At 40.0% G+C, this 13,629-nt stretch overlaps 1 protein-coding gene and 1 long non-coding RNA gene across 3 annotated transcripts; both read right to left on the bottom strand.

Annotated features, from left to right (window-relative positions):
- Window positions 1-5,325: 5,325 nt before the first annotated feature.
- LOC138020258 (uncharacterized) lies at window positions 5,326-8,102 on the bottom strand. Its single transcript, XM_068867266.1, has 3 exons — window positions 7,916-8,102; window positions 6,637-6,836; window positions 5,326-6,393 (listed from the first exon to the last, which is right to left on the bottom strand). Exons 1-3 carry the CDS (start codon window positions 8,100-8,102, stop codon window positions 5,326-5,328), a joined length of 1,455 nt encoding a protein of 484 aa, XP_068723367.1.
- Window positions 8,103-9,640: 1,538 nt separating this feature from the next.
- Window positions 9,641-12,929, bottom strand: LOC138021571 (uncharacterized). Of its 2 annotated transcripts, none has more exons than XR_011126399.1 (4): window positions 12,857-12,929; window positions 12,686-12,737; window positions 12,494-12,533; window positions 9,641-10,698 (listed from the first exon to the last, which is right to left on the bottom strand). It is a non-coding gene; the product is annotated as an uncharacterized lncRNA (long non-coding RNA). The 2 variants fall into 2 exon arrangements; XR_011126400.1 differs by having other exon boundaries at window positions 9,641-9,721.
- Between the last annotated feature and the right edge of the window lie 700 nt (window positions 12,930-13,629).

The raw sequence follows: 13,629 nt of genomic DNA, 5'->3' as shown, positions 1-13,629 counted from the left end.
GGTTTTTTCTTTTTGCACTCATTTTTTCGAAGGCGATGAAGGCAGAAATTTAATTGACCCTAGCTGGTGAGTTCGAATACGCAGCCAAGTATTTGCATAAGAAAGAATAACAAAATATTGCATTTTTCTCGTTCGTCAGAGTTTTCAGAGAGCGCCGTTGAATGCTAACAATTGTGGCGTGCATGGGACATAATAGTTGTGTCAAATGCGGACTACATATCGTACCCGGTGATGCTATATTGTAAGCGGTGTGGAGAGATGACGTATCACAACATTGAAGCGCTTTCGCAACGCGCAGCAGTAACTGAAAATTTATGCTTTTACCAAAACCAGTTGGAAGCATTGCAAACGGATCGTTTTTTCGACTTATTAAAGTCGAACAGCCACAACTTTTGCTAGAATCTGAGGGCTTGTACATTTGGGAATACTTTAAGACACTCGGCGACAGAGTTGACCTCTTTCTTTCGTGCTCCGCGCGTGAATCAAAATGTTGACGAAAGTGTTGATGTAAACTGTCAAAATTGACCAATCAGAGGGTATACCAGGAGCTGGTATACCGGAATGAAGAATTTAAAGAGCTGCTTACAGGCTCTCCCGCCTCGCCTCGACCCAAGCCCCCACTCGCTTTTCACACGCAGTTCTTTTCGTTTTCTCGACTATCTGAGAGCCTGGAACAGGCTAAGTCAAAAGTAAAATGGGCTTTATCATCATGTTTGTACCCGCTGTTTGTTTTATGTTTTTGACTTAAGAGCGACTTTCTGTAAAGGTCATCTATACCTATGCAAGATAGAAAAAATCAATTTTCTGAAAATTTGTCAGGAAGAAGATTTTTACTAACTTGTTTCAAAACTGTAACTTTGAGGTTGTTTGGATTTTTATTTTCTTCTCCAGACGGCCTTTAGTATTTTGTCCCTGAAAGAGCAAAACTCGCCTCTAAATTACACTTTTTGTGAAGGCTACCAAGCCAAGATATTGTGCGTAGCTGGGAAAGCTAACCTGTATTATTTAAATATAATGTTTGAGTACTTATTTCGTGTTGTCAGATCCACATGTAATATGAACCTGAATTTTTAACAATTTTTCAAAATTATACGCCAAGGCTATGTCTCATCACTTCCAAAGTTAGGTCAAATTCGTGGACCAAAAAGTCAATCTGGTACATGGATTTACCTGTCAAAACTATTTTTCTGGATAAAAGTATCAGTTCATCTTACTTTTTATCGCAAATCTAGCTTGGGTAAATAAAACGCAAAAATTTGACAGCGTCTTGTAATCAGACACTTGAGCTAATCGCTTGACATTTTGAACTTTCACGCCGCGATTATCATCTCGAACATCGACCCTGAAGTGTTCGCCTGTGGGTCGTTCTCCGGTAAAAATAGTTGTTTTCAGCCTCCAGATATCTATTGCTGTAATTTAAAGACAGTTTCTAGCCGCAAACGAGTCTATTTAGAAAAGGGGTGTTTTCAATAATTAATTAAACATTTGGCGGTTGGCGAGCACAGACCATGCAGCACTCAACAAAATGTCAGTTAATAAATCGTTTTCAAGAAAAATCTTTAGAGACTATATTAGAATAAATAGTTGAATAAATACTCGGAGTTATTTCTTACCTCAATTTCGCCTTTCTGCTGACTCTTTGAGCTACTTTGCGTCTCGTGAGTGAAGCACTCAGAACTGTTGCCAGGTTACATATTAACCAGTTGACACAGGCAACCCAAGCTAATAGTTTGGTCAGTTTCGTTCGGAATTCTAATAATAATAATAATAATAATAATAATAATAATAATAATAATACACATGGGTGAGATATTTATTATTTCTGGATGTAACATTAACACATGGTTCTGTCCTACTCAGAGCTCATTGCTATTGCTCCTACACATACTCAATATTAATATTAATTGTAGTAGAACTGGTAATCAAGATTCTAGAATATTTCGATTGCGGACAGAAGTTCTCGTACTAAAAAAGTAATTATATGCTTTAATAGTTTCAGTTCCTTTGGTAAATTCTTTTAAATTCCCCCACCCACGCCCCTGTTCGACTGTTTAAGTTCTGCTCTTAAAGTGAAAAATACCTATTAACACACCTACTAAGGTATTTCTGTCTCATTTTAAATGATGAATGTAAAACAATTAAGACAACACGCTCTGTTATTTTACATTTGCAAACACTCTTCCTTGTCTACGCCGTCGAGACTTTTGTGACCGACTTGTTTGTCGTACTAAAAGTGAGTAAATTATGAGCCTTACCTTACTCTCTGAAAATTAGGTTAATTGGGGTAAAGGGCGAAAATAATTTATGAGCCTGCGTTGCAGGTGTAAACGGGAAGCGAGATGTAGCGGAGGCGAAAACCAACGTCCCGTCCTGAGCTTCCATCGGCGCAATCCCTCCCACTGCCCGGTTTTACGGGTGCTCCCCCAGGCTAGAAATGAGGAGGCCCTTTCTCATTAGATGTCATTCTCTCGGCTCAGCCAGGTTCAGATCGCTTTACTTGCGAATTTTTATTTCGCCCTATACTCCACTGGCTAGTGAGATGTTCCCTGGCTACTGACAGATCGAAACGTTATGCATATGGTATACATATTTCCTATTTTTTCTTACTCATTGCAATCGCAAGCTAAAACAAGTCCACTTAAAGCATCTATGTATTCTGCCTTTCGTTTGTTATTAAAACCTTCCGTTGTTATGTCAAAGTAGTTGCATACAATACGAAGCATAGCAATGCTGAGCTGCTTGAGTCTCTTTTCTTTGTACAAGGCGCAAATGTCTAGGTTGTCATATACAATTGGATGCCGCAACTGAACTTCTTGAAGTATGGCTTGTCGTGTGACATCCATTTGCTGCTGCTCTTCTGCCGATATCTGGCGCTGAAAGTTCACCTTGATCATAACGACATTTTGCCGCCATTCTAGAAAAAAAGACTGCACTTGCTGCGTGGTGAGATACTCGTCTCTCTTGAACAGCTTCGAGCCATCCATCTTCTTGGCAAATCTCATGTCTCGGGCTACATTAATGGGATCTTGTTTTTTGCCTGTTGCCTGGCCAAGATTAAATTTTTCCTCCGAATATTTCTTCTGGGTATCACTGAATCGATTAAACTTTTTGATAGTCTTCAAGGCCCACCCCTCGGGTAAATTGTTAGCGCTTACTGAGACGTCTTCTTGTTCAAGGGCTGCCGAGACTGCTTCACTCGAGCCTTCGACTAAAAGGGCGTGGTATTTCTTTTTAGCCACGTCCAACAGAGTGCATCTCTCAGGCACCATCTTGCACTGACCAAACAATAGGTGCTTTTCCAAACTGGAATGCCTCTGGTACATTTTGACACATCCTTCATTTGAGCAGGTAAGGAGTTCACTTGAGAATTTATCACTCTCTGTTGCTGGCTGCTCATCGTCCACTTGCACTTTTTTTGACCTTTCTTGTGACACACTAACAAAGTCTCCATGGGAGAATCTTCCCTCGAAGGAACAATTTTGCAAGTAATTTGGAACTGGAAGAAACAGAACCCTAATCATTGTAAAGGTCTGACTGTTGATTTAATAGAGCATTCGTCGCAAAATAGTCCACGCAAAATGATTCATTTGATCATATGACGAAAATGCTTTGCTATTTACTCATGTGACTTCCCAATTGATGCGCGTAGCACGTAGAAACCTTTTTTGTGTTCTAATACCTTTTCTGCCTTTTTGTTTTGGCTGTTACATGCCATGTATGATAATTCCTTTGTAATGGTCATTTGAGTAGTTTTCAAAAGGCCACAAACAGAAGACAGCCATTATATAGGCAAGTCATACAACCTTAGCGAGCCACAGGAAACCCCAAATATGTACCCAAATTCTGAGAAAGGGTTTGAGGTGTGGCTGTTTATTTGATATATGCTAAATACAATCGATATCGTTCCTCTTCATATATCTCCACCGTTAATGTGGGTTTTGAATAAGGTGATCATGACGTTACATAAGCAGACGTTACAAGGGTATTTTACTCGATAGCCACTTAACTTGAAAATTGCAAGACCCTGGGAAAGAAGTTGTGCTAATTACAGCTTACAAACCCCTGAAAACTAATTATATTCCGCTGTATTTTACGACAAACAGCAGCCAACAGTTCCACTTTCCAGATTTGACAGCAATAATAAAATCAGTTGTATAGACTGCATTGCTTATGTGAAACATGAATGCAATACGTACCTTCAATTTGGCTTTGGTTAATTAGTTTGCCTTGTCCCACCTGAAACGCCCTCCAGACGGTAATACCTTGCTCGCTGTACTGGAAGTTGTTCAGGGAACTTACTCCCGCTAACTTAACGTGAGGGAGAACATTCTTTCCTTCAGTACTTGCGTTAACTAGGACAACCCGTACGCCATTTAGACCTCCGTTAGACAACATAGCGTCTCTGAAGTCTTTGGCATTCTGCACATCGTGACCCTCGTTAATTTGACGTCTGACGTGAGCCTTTATTGAGGCAGCTCTCCTGTCGCAAGCTCCTTTTCCGCCTTGTGGGTCGCTGAAGTCGACCCGGCGGACTCTGACACCGGTTTTGGTCTTCATTGCGTTACATGTTGCCAGCAACACTGAGTTGTGATAACACCCAGCATTGTCCTGGCGGAGAAAGGCAGATGTAATCTCTGGGTGCTCGAATTTAAGGGTGCGCAAAGTATGCCCTAAGATGCGTACAACTGCAGATGTATCTTGTAAACAGTTCTCGATAATATGTACGAATGTCTGGCTTTGCAGCCTTCCGTCTACTTTTCGCGCCACAACGCTTAAATGCCACGAAAGCCCCCGTTTTCCGAACCAGTCGGACTGAGATTCGCGATACTTCGCGGGTAAAAATTTCATTGCCCAGTCTTGGGTTATGAGAACCGAAGCGTCGTCAAGCAAATTCAAGCAGTCAATTCTCGCTTGATCTTGCCGAACACTGCGAAGTTGGTGTGCTTTCCAAGACGTAATAGCCTCCTCTGATTGTTTGAACGTGTATAACTGGTCTTCTAATTCCTCCTCTGGCATACGGGCCTCGTTCAACAAATACCCTTCAATGTTCCGCAAGACGCTTCGGAGACCTTCACTCTGTGAGCAACTCCGGTCATGTACATGTTGGCATGGGCTTTGTAGTTGGCTATCGGTGATATCACTCAGCGCATAAGTGCTGCAATGATCAGCAACAGCAGTGCTCTCCGAAACATGAACCTGGAAAAGAAATGGTTATGTACTTTTCATAAACTTCACTTTGAATGATGCTATTTCTTCCTTCCCTGGAAAAGCTGCATAAAGAGGGTCACGTTTTTGTATACAAAGAAGGCGGTAAGTCTCAATATTTCAACGACAGTGTTTTACCTTAAAATCTGATTTTAGATACTGTTTACTTTCTTTCAGTGATCTTTCCCAGCTTTTTGCAGCTTCTTTTGACAGACCCATCTCCTCCAACCGCTCTATCAGGGTGCTCAAGTCATCAAAGCCCTTTGCACCTGCTGCAGCCGTATAGTCAAGTCCTTGAAGGGACTTCCTTACTGTCGCAGAGCAGGCAGAGAGGATGCGTAACATTGTGGCAGCTCCGAAGGGCTTAAACTCGGTCTCTTTGCAATATACCTGATACTGCCGCACTAGTCTGCTCGGTATCATAGTGCGTATGACATTAGGAGTTTCCAGAACTTGACCAGAAGAGAGGCGAAGATGGCGCTGTCCAAAAGGAAGGTCCTGAGTAACATTTGGACTTGTGACGTAGTCTAAAAAATGGTCAAGTTGGGTGAGCTCAATGCGCAACCGGGGGCTTTTCAACATTGAAACCTCCGCACCACGCCCATACTGCAGGGCATGATGCCTCGCCATTTTGAAGCAGTACTCAGTCAAACCAGGTATATAATGCTGGATACGCTTAAAGGATATCAGATCTGCCATTATAGACAGTACTTGCCGCCGCGTTTCCCAACAAGATGCGTGCCGGTAAGTCTCAGCCAGGGCGTTGAGGTATTTCTGCTGTTCAGGTGACTCCTCTGCAATTCCAAATTCTTTCTCCACAGTGCCTGAATTTCTAAGTGCTTCCCAAAGATGGCCTGCGTCTCCCGGTGCTATAACTTCAAGTCCGGCCACCACCAGGTTCTTTGCTTTTGCTATGTGACCCTTTTTGGTGCGAACACTTGTCTCAGCCCATCTCTTTTTGGATGGCCCTATTGTAGGTGCGTTGCAGCAACGGAGAAATTCGTTGAGTTTTATTCGTCGATGTACTTTGCTATCATTTTCTGAAGGAGTGTTATCAGATAAGTCAGTACTGCTACTGGTTGGTGAATCCGATTTCGGTGAACTTGGCTGATAGGTGTCTGGTTCTTGAAGATGAAGTTGCAGCACTGCGTCGGCCAGGTTTTCCTTGTCTATATCATTTGAAACGTTCTGTGAATGTAAAAAAAAAATACTGACGTTTTAGCAATACACTGAGAGCGTACACAGTTTGTATCGGATTTTGCAACAGTATGTTAAAAATTGCTCCAAATTGCAAGAGCGTGATTTTACTTAACCTGTCCATAGTGTTTACGAAATTTCTAGTTTTGTTAAATTTTTGTCATGAACTTTTGCCTCTTCTTATGGTTTTAATACTTTTTAAACTCCACGAAATAACCAGCAAGTAAGTCTTACCTCTTTAATATTTCCTTCTTGGGGTTTTTCGCTTAATCCGGAAGCTGCTGATGCCGCCGTTTGTTGATTTCCGTCGCGGGATTCCTTACACAATCCAGGGCCGGCTGTGACGAAAGCTGCTGATGCCACCGTTTCTTCAGTTGGCACTGGTGCTTCCAAAATTTCCCCATCAAGCTTCCTTCGGCATTGCCTGCATATTTCTGCACATAAAAATACCTCCGATTGAGTTTTTTTAGTTGGTGGGTAGAATCTGTACAACCTTTACAGCCGAACCTAATTCCTCCAACAAAAAACCTAGCCGTCTTTTCAGTCGATTTAAGCCCGTGGGAGGATTTTGTAACTAAATGAGTGGCTTACTTCGAGAAAGCCTTTTCAAACATACTTCCTTAACTATAAGCTCAGGGAAACGTTTCTCAAAGACCCAGATTTGATTTTCCAAGAACGTTATGTCAAAGAGTTCTTTCAAGTTCCCGTTCTGCTGACTCAGCCCACAAGCAAACTTAATTTGGTTTGTCAACAGACCTGTCTCTTTGTCGAAACAATTCCTCACAAGAAGAAGTTTCCCGGGTCACTTACTTAGTTTTCTGAGAAACGTGCCCCAGGGGTCTTTAGTGACGCACCCAGTAGGGTTGGCGCTCATATGTGGCTCGTGACAATAATAATAATAATAATGAAATCGGAGCAGTACAGTTTGTTTTATTAGATCGCCATCTAACACCGAAAGAGTCACGATGTCTTGGACAAATAGTCAGTTGAAGATGCGAGTTGTCGATATCAAACACCCCTGTAAGATGAACATGAAACACTGAAACTACAAACTGAACCATGACCTGCTGTATCTACAAAATGTTAGCAACCTTAAGGCTTGAAAAGTTTAATTATGTAGACACTTTTGCTTTTAGGTCCTCCTTTCCCCGATCCCCTACTTTGCAGAGTGCAATCAAAATTCTTCCTTTTCCTCTTGTTTTGGAGATCAAACATTTCTGATTATGACAGACAAACTCGTCTTCAGCTACATACTATGGCATATATTATAGCATTTCGGACAGCTTCATAGTATGAAGTTATGCGTGACACTAGTACGTGACACTGAATCGTGCATGATGCATGACAATTGGCTGGTACAGAACAGCCAGCATGCACAGTCACCTATTGCTTGGTGTTGCCCGACGTGGTTCTCCCATTGAAGGTTTAGGGTGCAGATTATAACACAAATTTACAAAGATCAAAATCACTTTGCTTTTGGCTAGATAAATACATGTGATATGTACTCTCTTACCTGCTCGAGCAAGCACGAGCTTCGATTCACAGTCTAAGGCAGAGTCTCCGAATACACGAAAATTTCGAAGGTGACCCTGGATACTCTTCGCACAGCTTCCCACAACCACACACTGAACATTTGCCGGATTGTCTGCACTTGATCCACACGATCCTCCGACAAGCTTGGCAAAACCACACGAAGCCATTAAATTACAATTTCTAACTTAAATATAAACGCAGGATCCTCCGATTATATATGTTATGTACAAGAAAATCCAAATCAGACGTTAATTTGAAAGGCCGAAGGATACAACGCTTTTTTACAAGAAAATATTGTTCCCGCTAAAACAAGACAGCTCAGAGTTAATTCAAAGCACGTGCACGCACAGTTCTGCGAAGTAGCGGAGTTCCGAGTTCCTGCATGCCTCAGTTTTAAAGCGAGTCCTGGTGCTCGACCATTCAAATGGAAATGAGTTGCTTATTCTCATGCAAATCAAACTCATTTCCATGTCAATAGTTGAGCACCAAGTCTCACTTCGAAACTGAGACAAACAGCAACTCGGTAATGGCCTGCACACACCTGTTATCCCGAGACAATGAACTCGTTGATATGCGGTAAGCAAAGATGAGTGGGTAAAGAAAGTGGCATAAATGAAATAAAGCTTATATTAAAAACCGTAATAAAACAATCAATTACAAAAAACAAAAAGAAAAAAAAAACAAAAAAAAAAAAGGCAACCAAACAAGAAGTAACAATGAGGATAAATAAACAAGGACGCTCTCTGTAGCGAGGGAATTTTATTTGTAGCCGGGCAACCGCTGACAGTGTTTCGAAAAAGCTCTGAAGCCGCAGCAATGTTTATATCCTTCCTCATCAAGATAGCGAACATTAAGGTAAGAAATAACTCCAAGTGTTTAATCAACTATTTATTTTTCTAGTTTTCCTAAACATTTTTCTCGATAACGATTTATAAACTGACATTTTGTTGCGTACTTTGTCTGTGCTCGGCAACCGCCAAATGTTTAATTAATATTCAAAACAAGCCTTTTCTAAATAGACTCGTTTGCGGTTAGAAACTGTCTTTAAATTACAGCAACTGATACCAGGAGGCTGAAAACAACTATTTTACCGGAGAACGACCCACAGGCAGGGGCACCCAACGACCAATTTGTTGTAAAATGTATTATTATACCCCAGTTAATGAAAATAAATGTTATTAAGGCATTTTCAGGTGTTTTTCAGTGTTGCTGGGAAAAAATTATCTGTTCCTTTTTCCCAGCAAGACACACAAGAAATTTCCCAGCCAGCTAGATAAAATTGGTTGGTTTCCCAGCCAGCTGATCAAATTTATTTTATTTCCCAGCCAGGAATTAAATTAATTAATTACTTAATTACTTAATTAACATATTAATATATATATATATATAAATGAAAGGAATCATACTACTACTACTACTACTACTAATAATAATGATGATGATGATAACAATAACAATACCTATATTGATAATGATAATGGAACGATAATGTGAAACACACAGCTGTAGTTCTTGTGTTAGTATGATACTCTACATGTACTGCTGTCTCGAGCAGTTTGAATTTTAGGAGCCTTTTGTCACCCTGGAAAGCGAGCACAGAATTCATAATACCTAGCACCATTGTACACAAAAGCAATAAAATACTTGCTAGGATAAACCTGTATAATTTTGTCTACAATAAGGTAGAACAACTGGAACCTTGAAATAGCTCTTCATTTTACATTTTTATTCATCTCTTCAGTTACACAATTGCTAATGTCCTATTCCTTGCTATTTCCATGGTAGCCTGAAAAATAATTAAAAAGGAAATAAATTAGAGACCAATATTAATTGAGTAGAGCCAGCAGTAATGCTGATTGAGTTTTCAGATCTAGCTATGGACTCACTAATCATTGTTATCACAGGGGACCCACACAAAGGGTGAATTTAGAAGCAATGTATGAGAATAGCAAAAAGTTCCATAATTATTATTGTACTATTCTGCAATAAATATTTACACAAGAAGAGGATAAACTATCTGAAATGATCTTGTGCTGTTGTTATTATGGCTGAAAATGGCAAATTGTAGCAATTTTTACCAGAGCAACACACGTCCTTGAAATCGCTAAATTTCCCACAAGCAGCCACAATAACGACACAGCAGAACATTTCGGATGAAGGTTTGTTTATTCTCATCTTATATGCAAATATTTATCCCAGAATTGTACAATAATATGGAACTTTTTGCTATTCTCATACATTGCTTCTAAATTCAATAATACCAAGGGTCAAACACATTATGTAGGCAACCTGTGATTGTTAGTATTTGTAAAAAGTAGACTCAAGCCCCTGTAATTCTTAGATGCAGAAACTTTACGCTTAAGTTGAAACATGTTTATTTATCATGAATGTCTTTGCGGATTGGCAAAAAAAAAAAACAGCTTGAGGTAATAAGATCTATTTGTCATCATGGTGCAGAGCAGTCAACATATTTAGCTATATATCTTTGCAGATCAACTGAAAAATTGAAAAAAAATTCCCTTGACTCGCCAAATATGACAGTCACATCTTGAGCTGGATGGATAACAAGATCAGTAAAATTTCTGCAGGCCATATAGGTCTAGCACTTAAACTGGCCAAATTGAATGGACTTTCTCCATGCCATAAATTATTTTAATAAAATTTAAAATGTTACCATGACTGAACAACTGTTGAGCATCTTCCTCCCAATGACACGGATTTGCAGCCATTCACATTAAAGGAGAATTGAAACTTAATAGACAACTGAATAGAGGGCCAAAAAGGAAACAAAGTTCTCAGTGCAAACCATGAATGCCCTAACTCAACCTGACGGAAGAGAGAGAGTCATAAGAATGAACAAACAAAGAATGCCCATCGTCACAAGCCTAACTCAACCTGACGGAAGAGAGATGGTCGTAAGAATGAACAAACAATGAATGGCCATCGTCACAAGCCTAACTCAACCTGAGGGAAGAGAGAGAGTCGTAAGAATGAACAAACAAAGAATGCCCATCGTCACAAGCCTAACTCAACCTGACGGAAGAGAGATGGTCGTAAGAATGAACAAACAATGAATGGCCATCGTCACAAGCCTAACTCAACCTGAGGGAAGAGAGAGAGTCGTAAGAATGAACAAACAAAGAATGCCCATCGTCACAAGCCTAACTCAACCTGATGGAAGAGAGATGGTCGTAAGAATGAACAAACAATGAATGCCCATCGTCACAAGCCTAACTCAACCTGATGGAAGAGAGAGGGTCGTAAGAATGAACAAACAAAGAATGCCCATCGTCACAAGCCTAACTCAACCTGACGGAAGAGAGATGGTCGTAAGAATGAACAAACAATGAATGGCCATCGTCACAAGCCTAACTCAACCTGAGGGAAGAGAGAGAGTCGTAAGAATGAACAAACAAAGAATGCCCATCGTCACAAGCCTAACTCAACCTGACGGAAGAGAGATGGTCGTAAGAATGAACAAACAATGAATGGCCATCGTCACAAGCCTAACTCAACCTGAGGGAAGAGAGAGAGTCGTAAGAATGAACAAACAAAGAATGCCCATCGTCACAAGCCTAACTCAACCTGACGGAAGAGAGATGGTCGTAAGAATGAACAAACAATGAATGCCCATCGTCACAAGCCTAACTCAACCTGACGGAAGAGAGATGGTCGTAAGAATGAACAAACAATGAATGGCCATCGTCACAAGCCTAACTCAACCTGATGGAAGAGAGATGGTCGTAAGAATGAACAAACAATGAATGCCCATCGTCACAAGCCTAACTCAACCTGATGGAAGAGAGAGGGTCGTAAGAATGAACAAACAAAGAATGCCCATCTTCACAAGCCTAAATCAGTTTGGCTTTGTACAGAGACAAAGTATGACTAAAGATAATTTGTGATTGTTGAAAAGGAAAAGTAAACAATCTGCCAAGTAAAAAAGAATTAGTGCTGTTGGTCACAATAACAAATAATTGTTTTGTCAATGTATGTGTTGATGACAACAGTTATTGCTGACACAATCATACATTGTAAGAACAATAGACTAACTATGTCTTAATTAAGCACTCTACCCAATACAAACAGCTGATCATCAGAAGCATTCTCACAATTAAAACCACAGTCTGACCAAAACCAACAAAGTTTTCTTAGTCAGAGAAAAAAAAAACAATAATAAAAGCCTGCATATACGAACATATATATATTTTTTGTCTGGCAAAATAGGGATGCTTGGATGCAGGCTTAAAGTGGATTGTTGACAAGGTCCTAATTTGTATGTAGGAGATATAGGTACTGATTGCCAGAAAAATAAATATTTGCGATCTCAAAGTCAAACTCCTTGGATAAAGTGTTTATTGCAATTTAACTGTTACTCACATAATTATAGAACCTGCTTGATTTTAGTTAACTAAACAGGTTTTGTATAATTATGCCAAATATCTGCCAACAGGTTCTTACAAAAGGATCTCTTCGCAGGAGTTCTCGAGAGTAATAAATCGTCTTTCTAGCGAAATAAACTAAATTAAAATAAGTGCGAATTTTTCTTGATTTTTACCTTGTGTTTGAGGAAAGCACCTGGTTGATCCCGTGGCTGCCTACACGAATAAGAAAAATACGTACTGCTGTCAATTTTTTACAATTCGATCGTTGGCTCAATTCGCTTCAACTGTAAAAGATCATCACGCACTTGACTAATACAGATAACCGAAAAAAAGCATTAAAACAACTACATTAGGAAGTCTTATACCTCCGAAAACGCTAACACCAAACACATTGTACACCGTCGAAACTCTGATCGACTGTGAATGAAAATACAAGTTAATACTGTTAAATTCACTCTGTTCATTTCAATTCAGTGTAGAAGAACATCACGAGAATCTCAGCATACAGATAAAATAACAATGGAAATTAATCTTACATGTAAATGAGGAAAACAGCACAATCCGTGTTCGTCGATCTGTGAAACCTCCGCGCGCTTTTAACAAACGACCAAAGGAAACCGACACAGGTTTTTTCCGCAAGCGCAATCACTCTGACCAGCCGTCGTTTGTCGTTCTCAGTCTTCAGAGTTTCTACAGCCAGCTCGGGTTGACATGCTAGAAAAAGTCAGTAATTCCCAGGCAAAACCTCTATCAATGATAAATTTCCCAGCCAGCTCATCGGAACACCTGTATTTTTGCCAGCCAGCAAGATTCCTCTGGGGAACAGATAAAGTGAGGAACAGATCCGTTGGGTGCCCCTGCACAAGGCGAACACTTCAGGGTCGATGTTCGAGATGATAATCGCGGCGTGAAAGTTCAAAATGTCAAGCGATAAGCTCAAGTGTCTGATTACAAGACGCTGTCAAATTTTTGCGTTTTATTTACCCAAGCTAGATTTGCGATAAAAAGTAAGATGAAGTGATACTTTTATCCAGAAAAGTAGTTTTGAGAGGTAAATCCATGTACCAGATTGACTTTTTGGTCCACAAAGTTGACCTAAATTTGGAAGTGATGAGACATCGCCTTGGCGTATAATTTTGAAAAATTGTTAAAAATTTAGGTTCATATTACATGTGGATCTGACAACACGAAATAAGTACTCAAACATTATATTTAAATAATACGGGTTAGCTTTCCCAGCTACGCACAATATCTTGGCTTGCTAGCCTTCGCAAAAAGTGTAATTTTAGAGGCGAGTTTTGCTCTTTCA

This window comes from Montipora capricornis, chromosome 10 (assembly GCF_036669925.1).
Source record: "Montipora capricornis isolate CH-2021 chromosome 10, ASM3666992v2, whole genome shotgun sequence".
NCBI classification, from domain to species: Eukaryota; Metazoa; Cnidaria; class Anthozoa; order Scleractinia; family Acroporidae; genus Montipora; species Montipora capricornis.
This window is presented reverse-complemented; position numbering and strand designations above follow the sequence as displayed.

Bases quoted from the DNA above. Each gene is read 5' to 3' on its own strand.
- LOC138020258 (XM_068867266.1), bottom strand. From the start codon at position 8,102: ATGGCTTCGTGTGGTTTTGCCAAGCTTGTCGGAGGATCGTGTGGATCA. The intron at 6,837-7,915 runs GTAAGAGAGTAC...TTTTATGTGCAG, and splicing joins GCTCGTGCTTGCTCGAGCAG to AAATATGCAGGCAATGCCGA. The intron at 6,394-6,636 runs GTAAGACTTACT...TTACATTCACAG, and splicing joins AAGAAGGAAATATTAAAGAG to AACGTTTCAAATGATATAGA.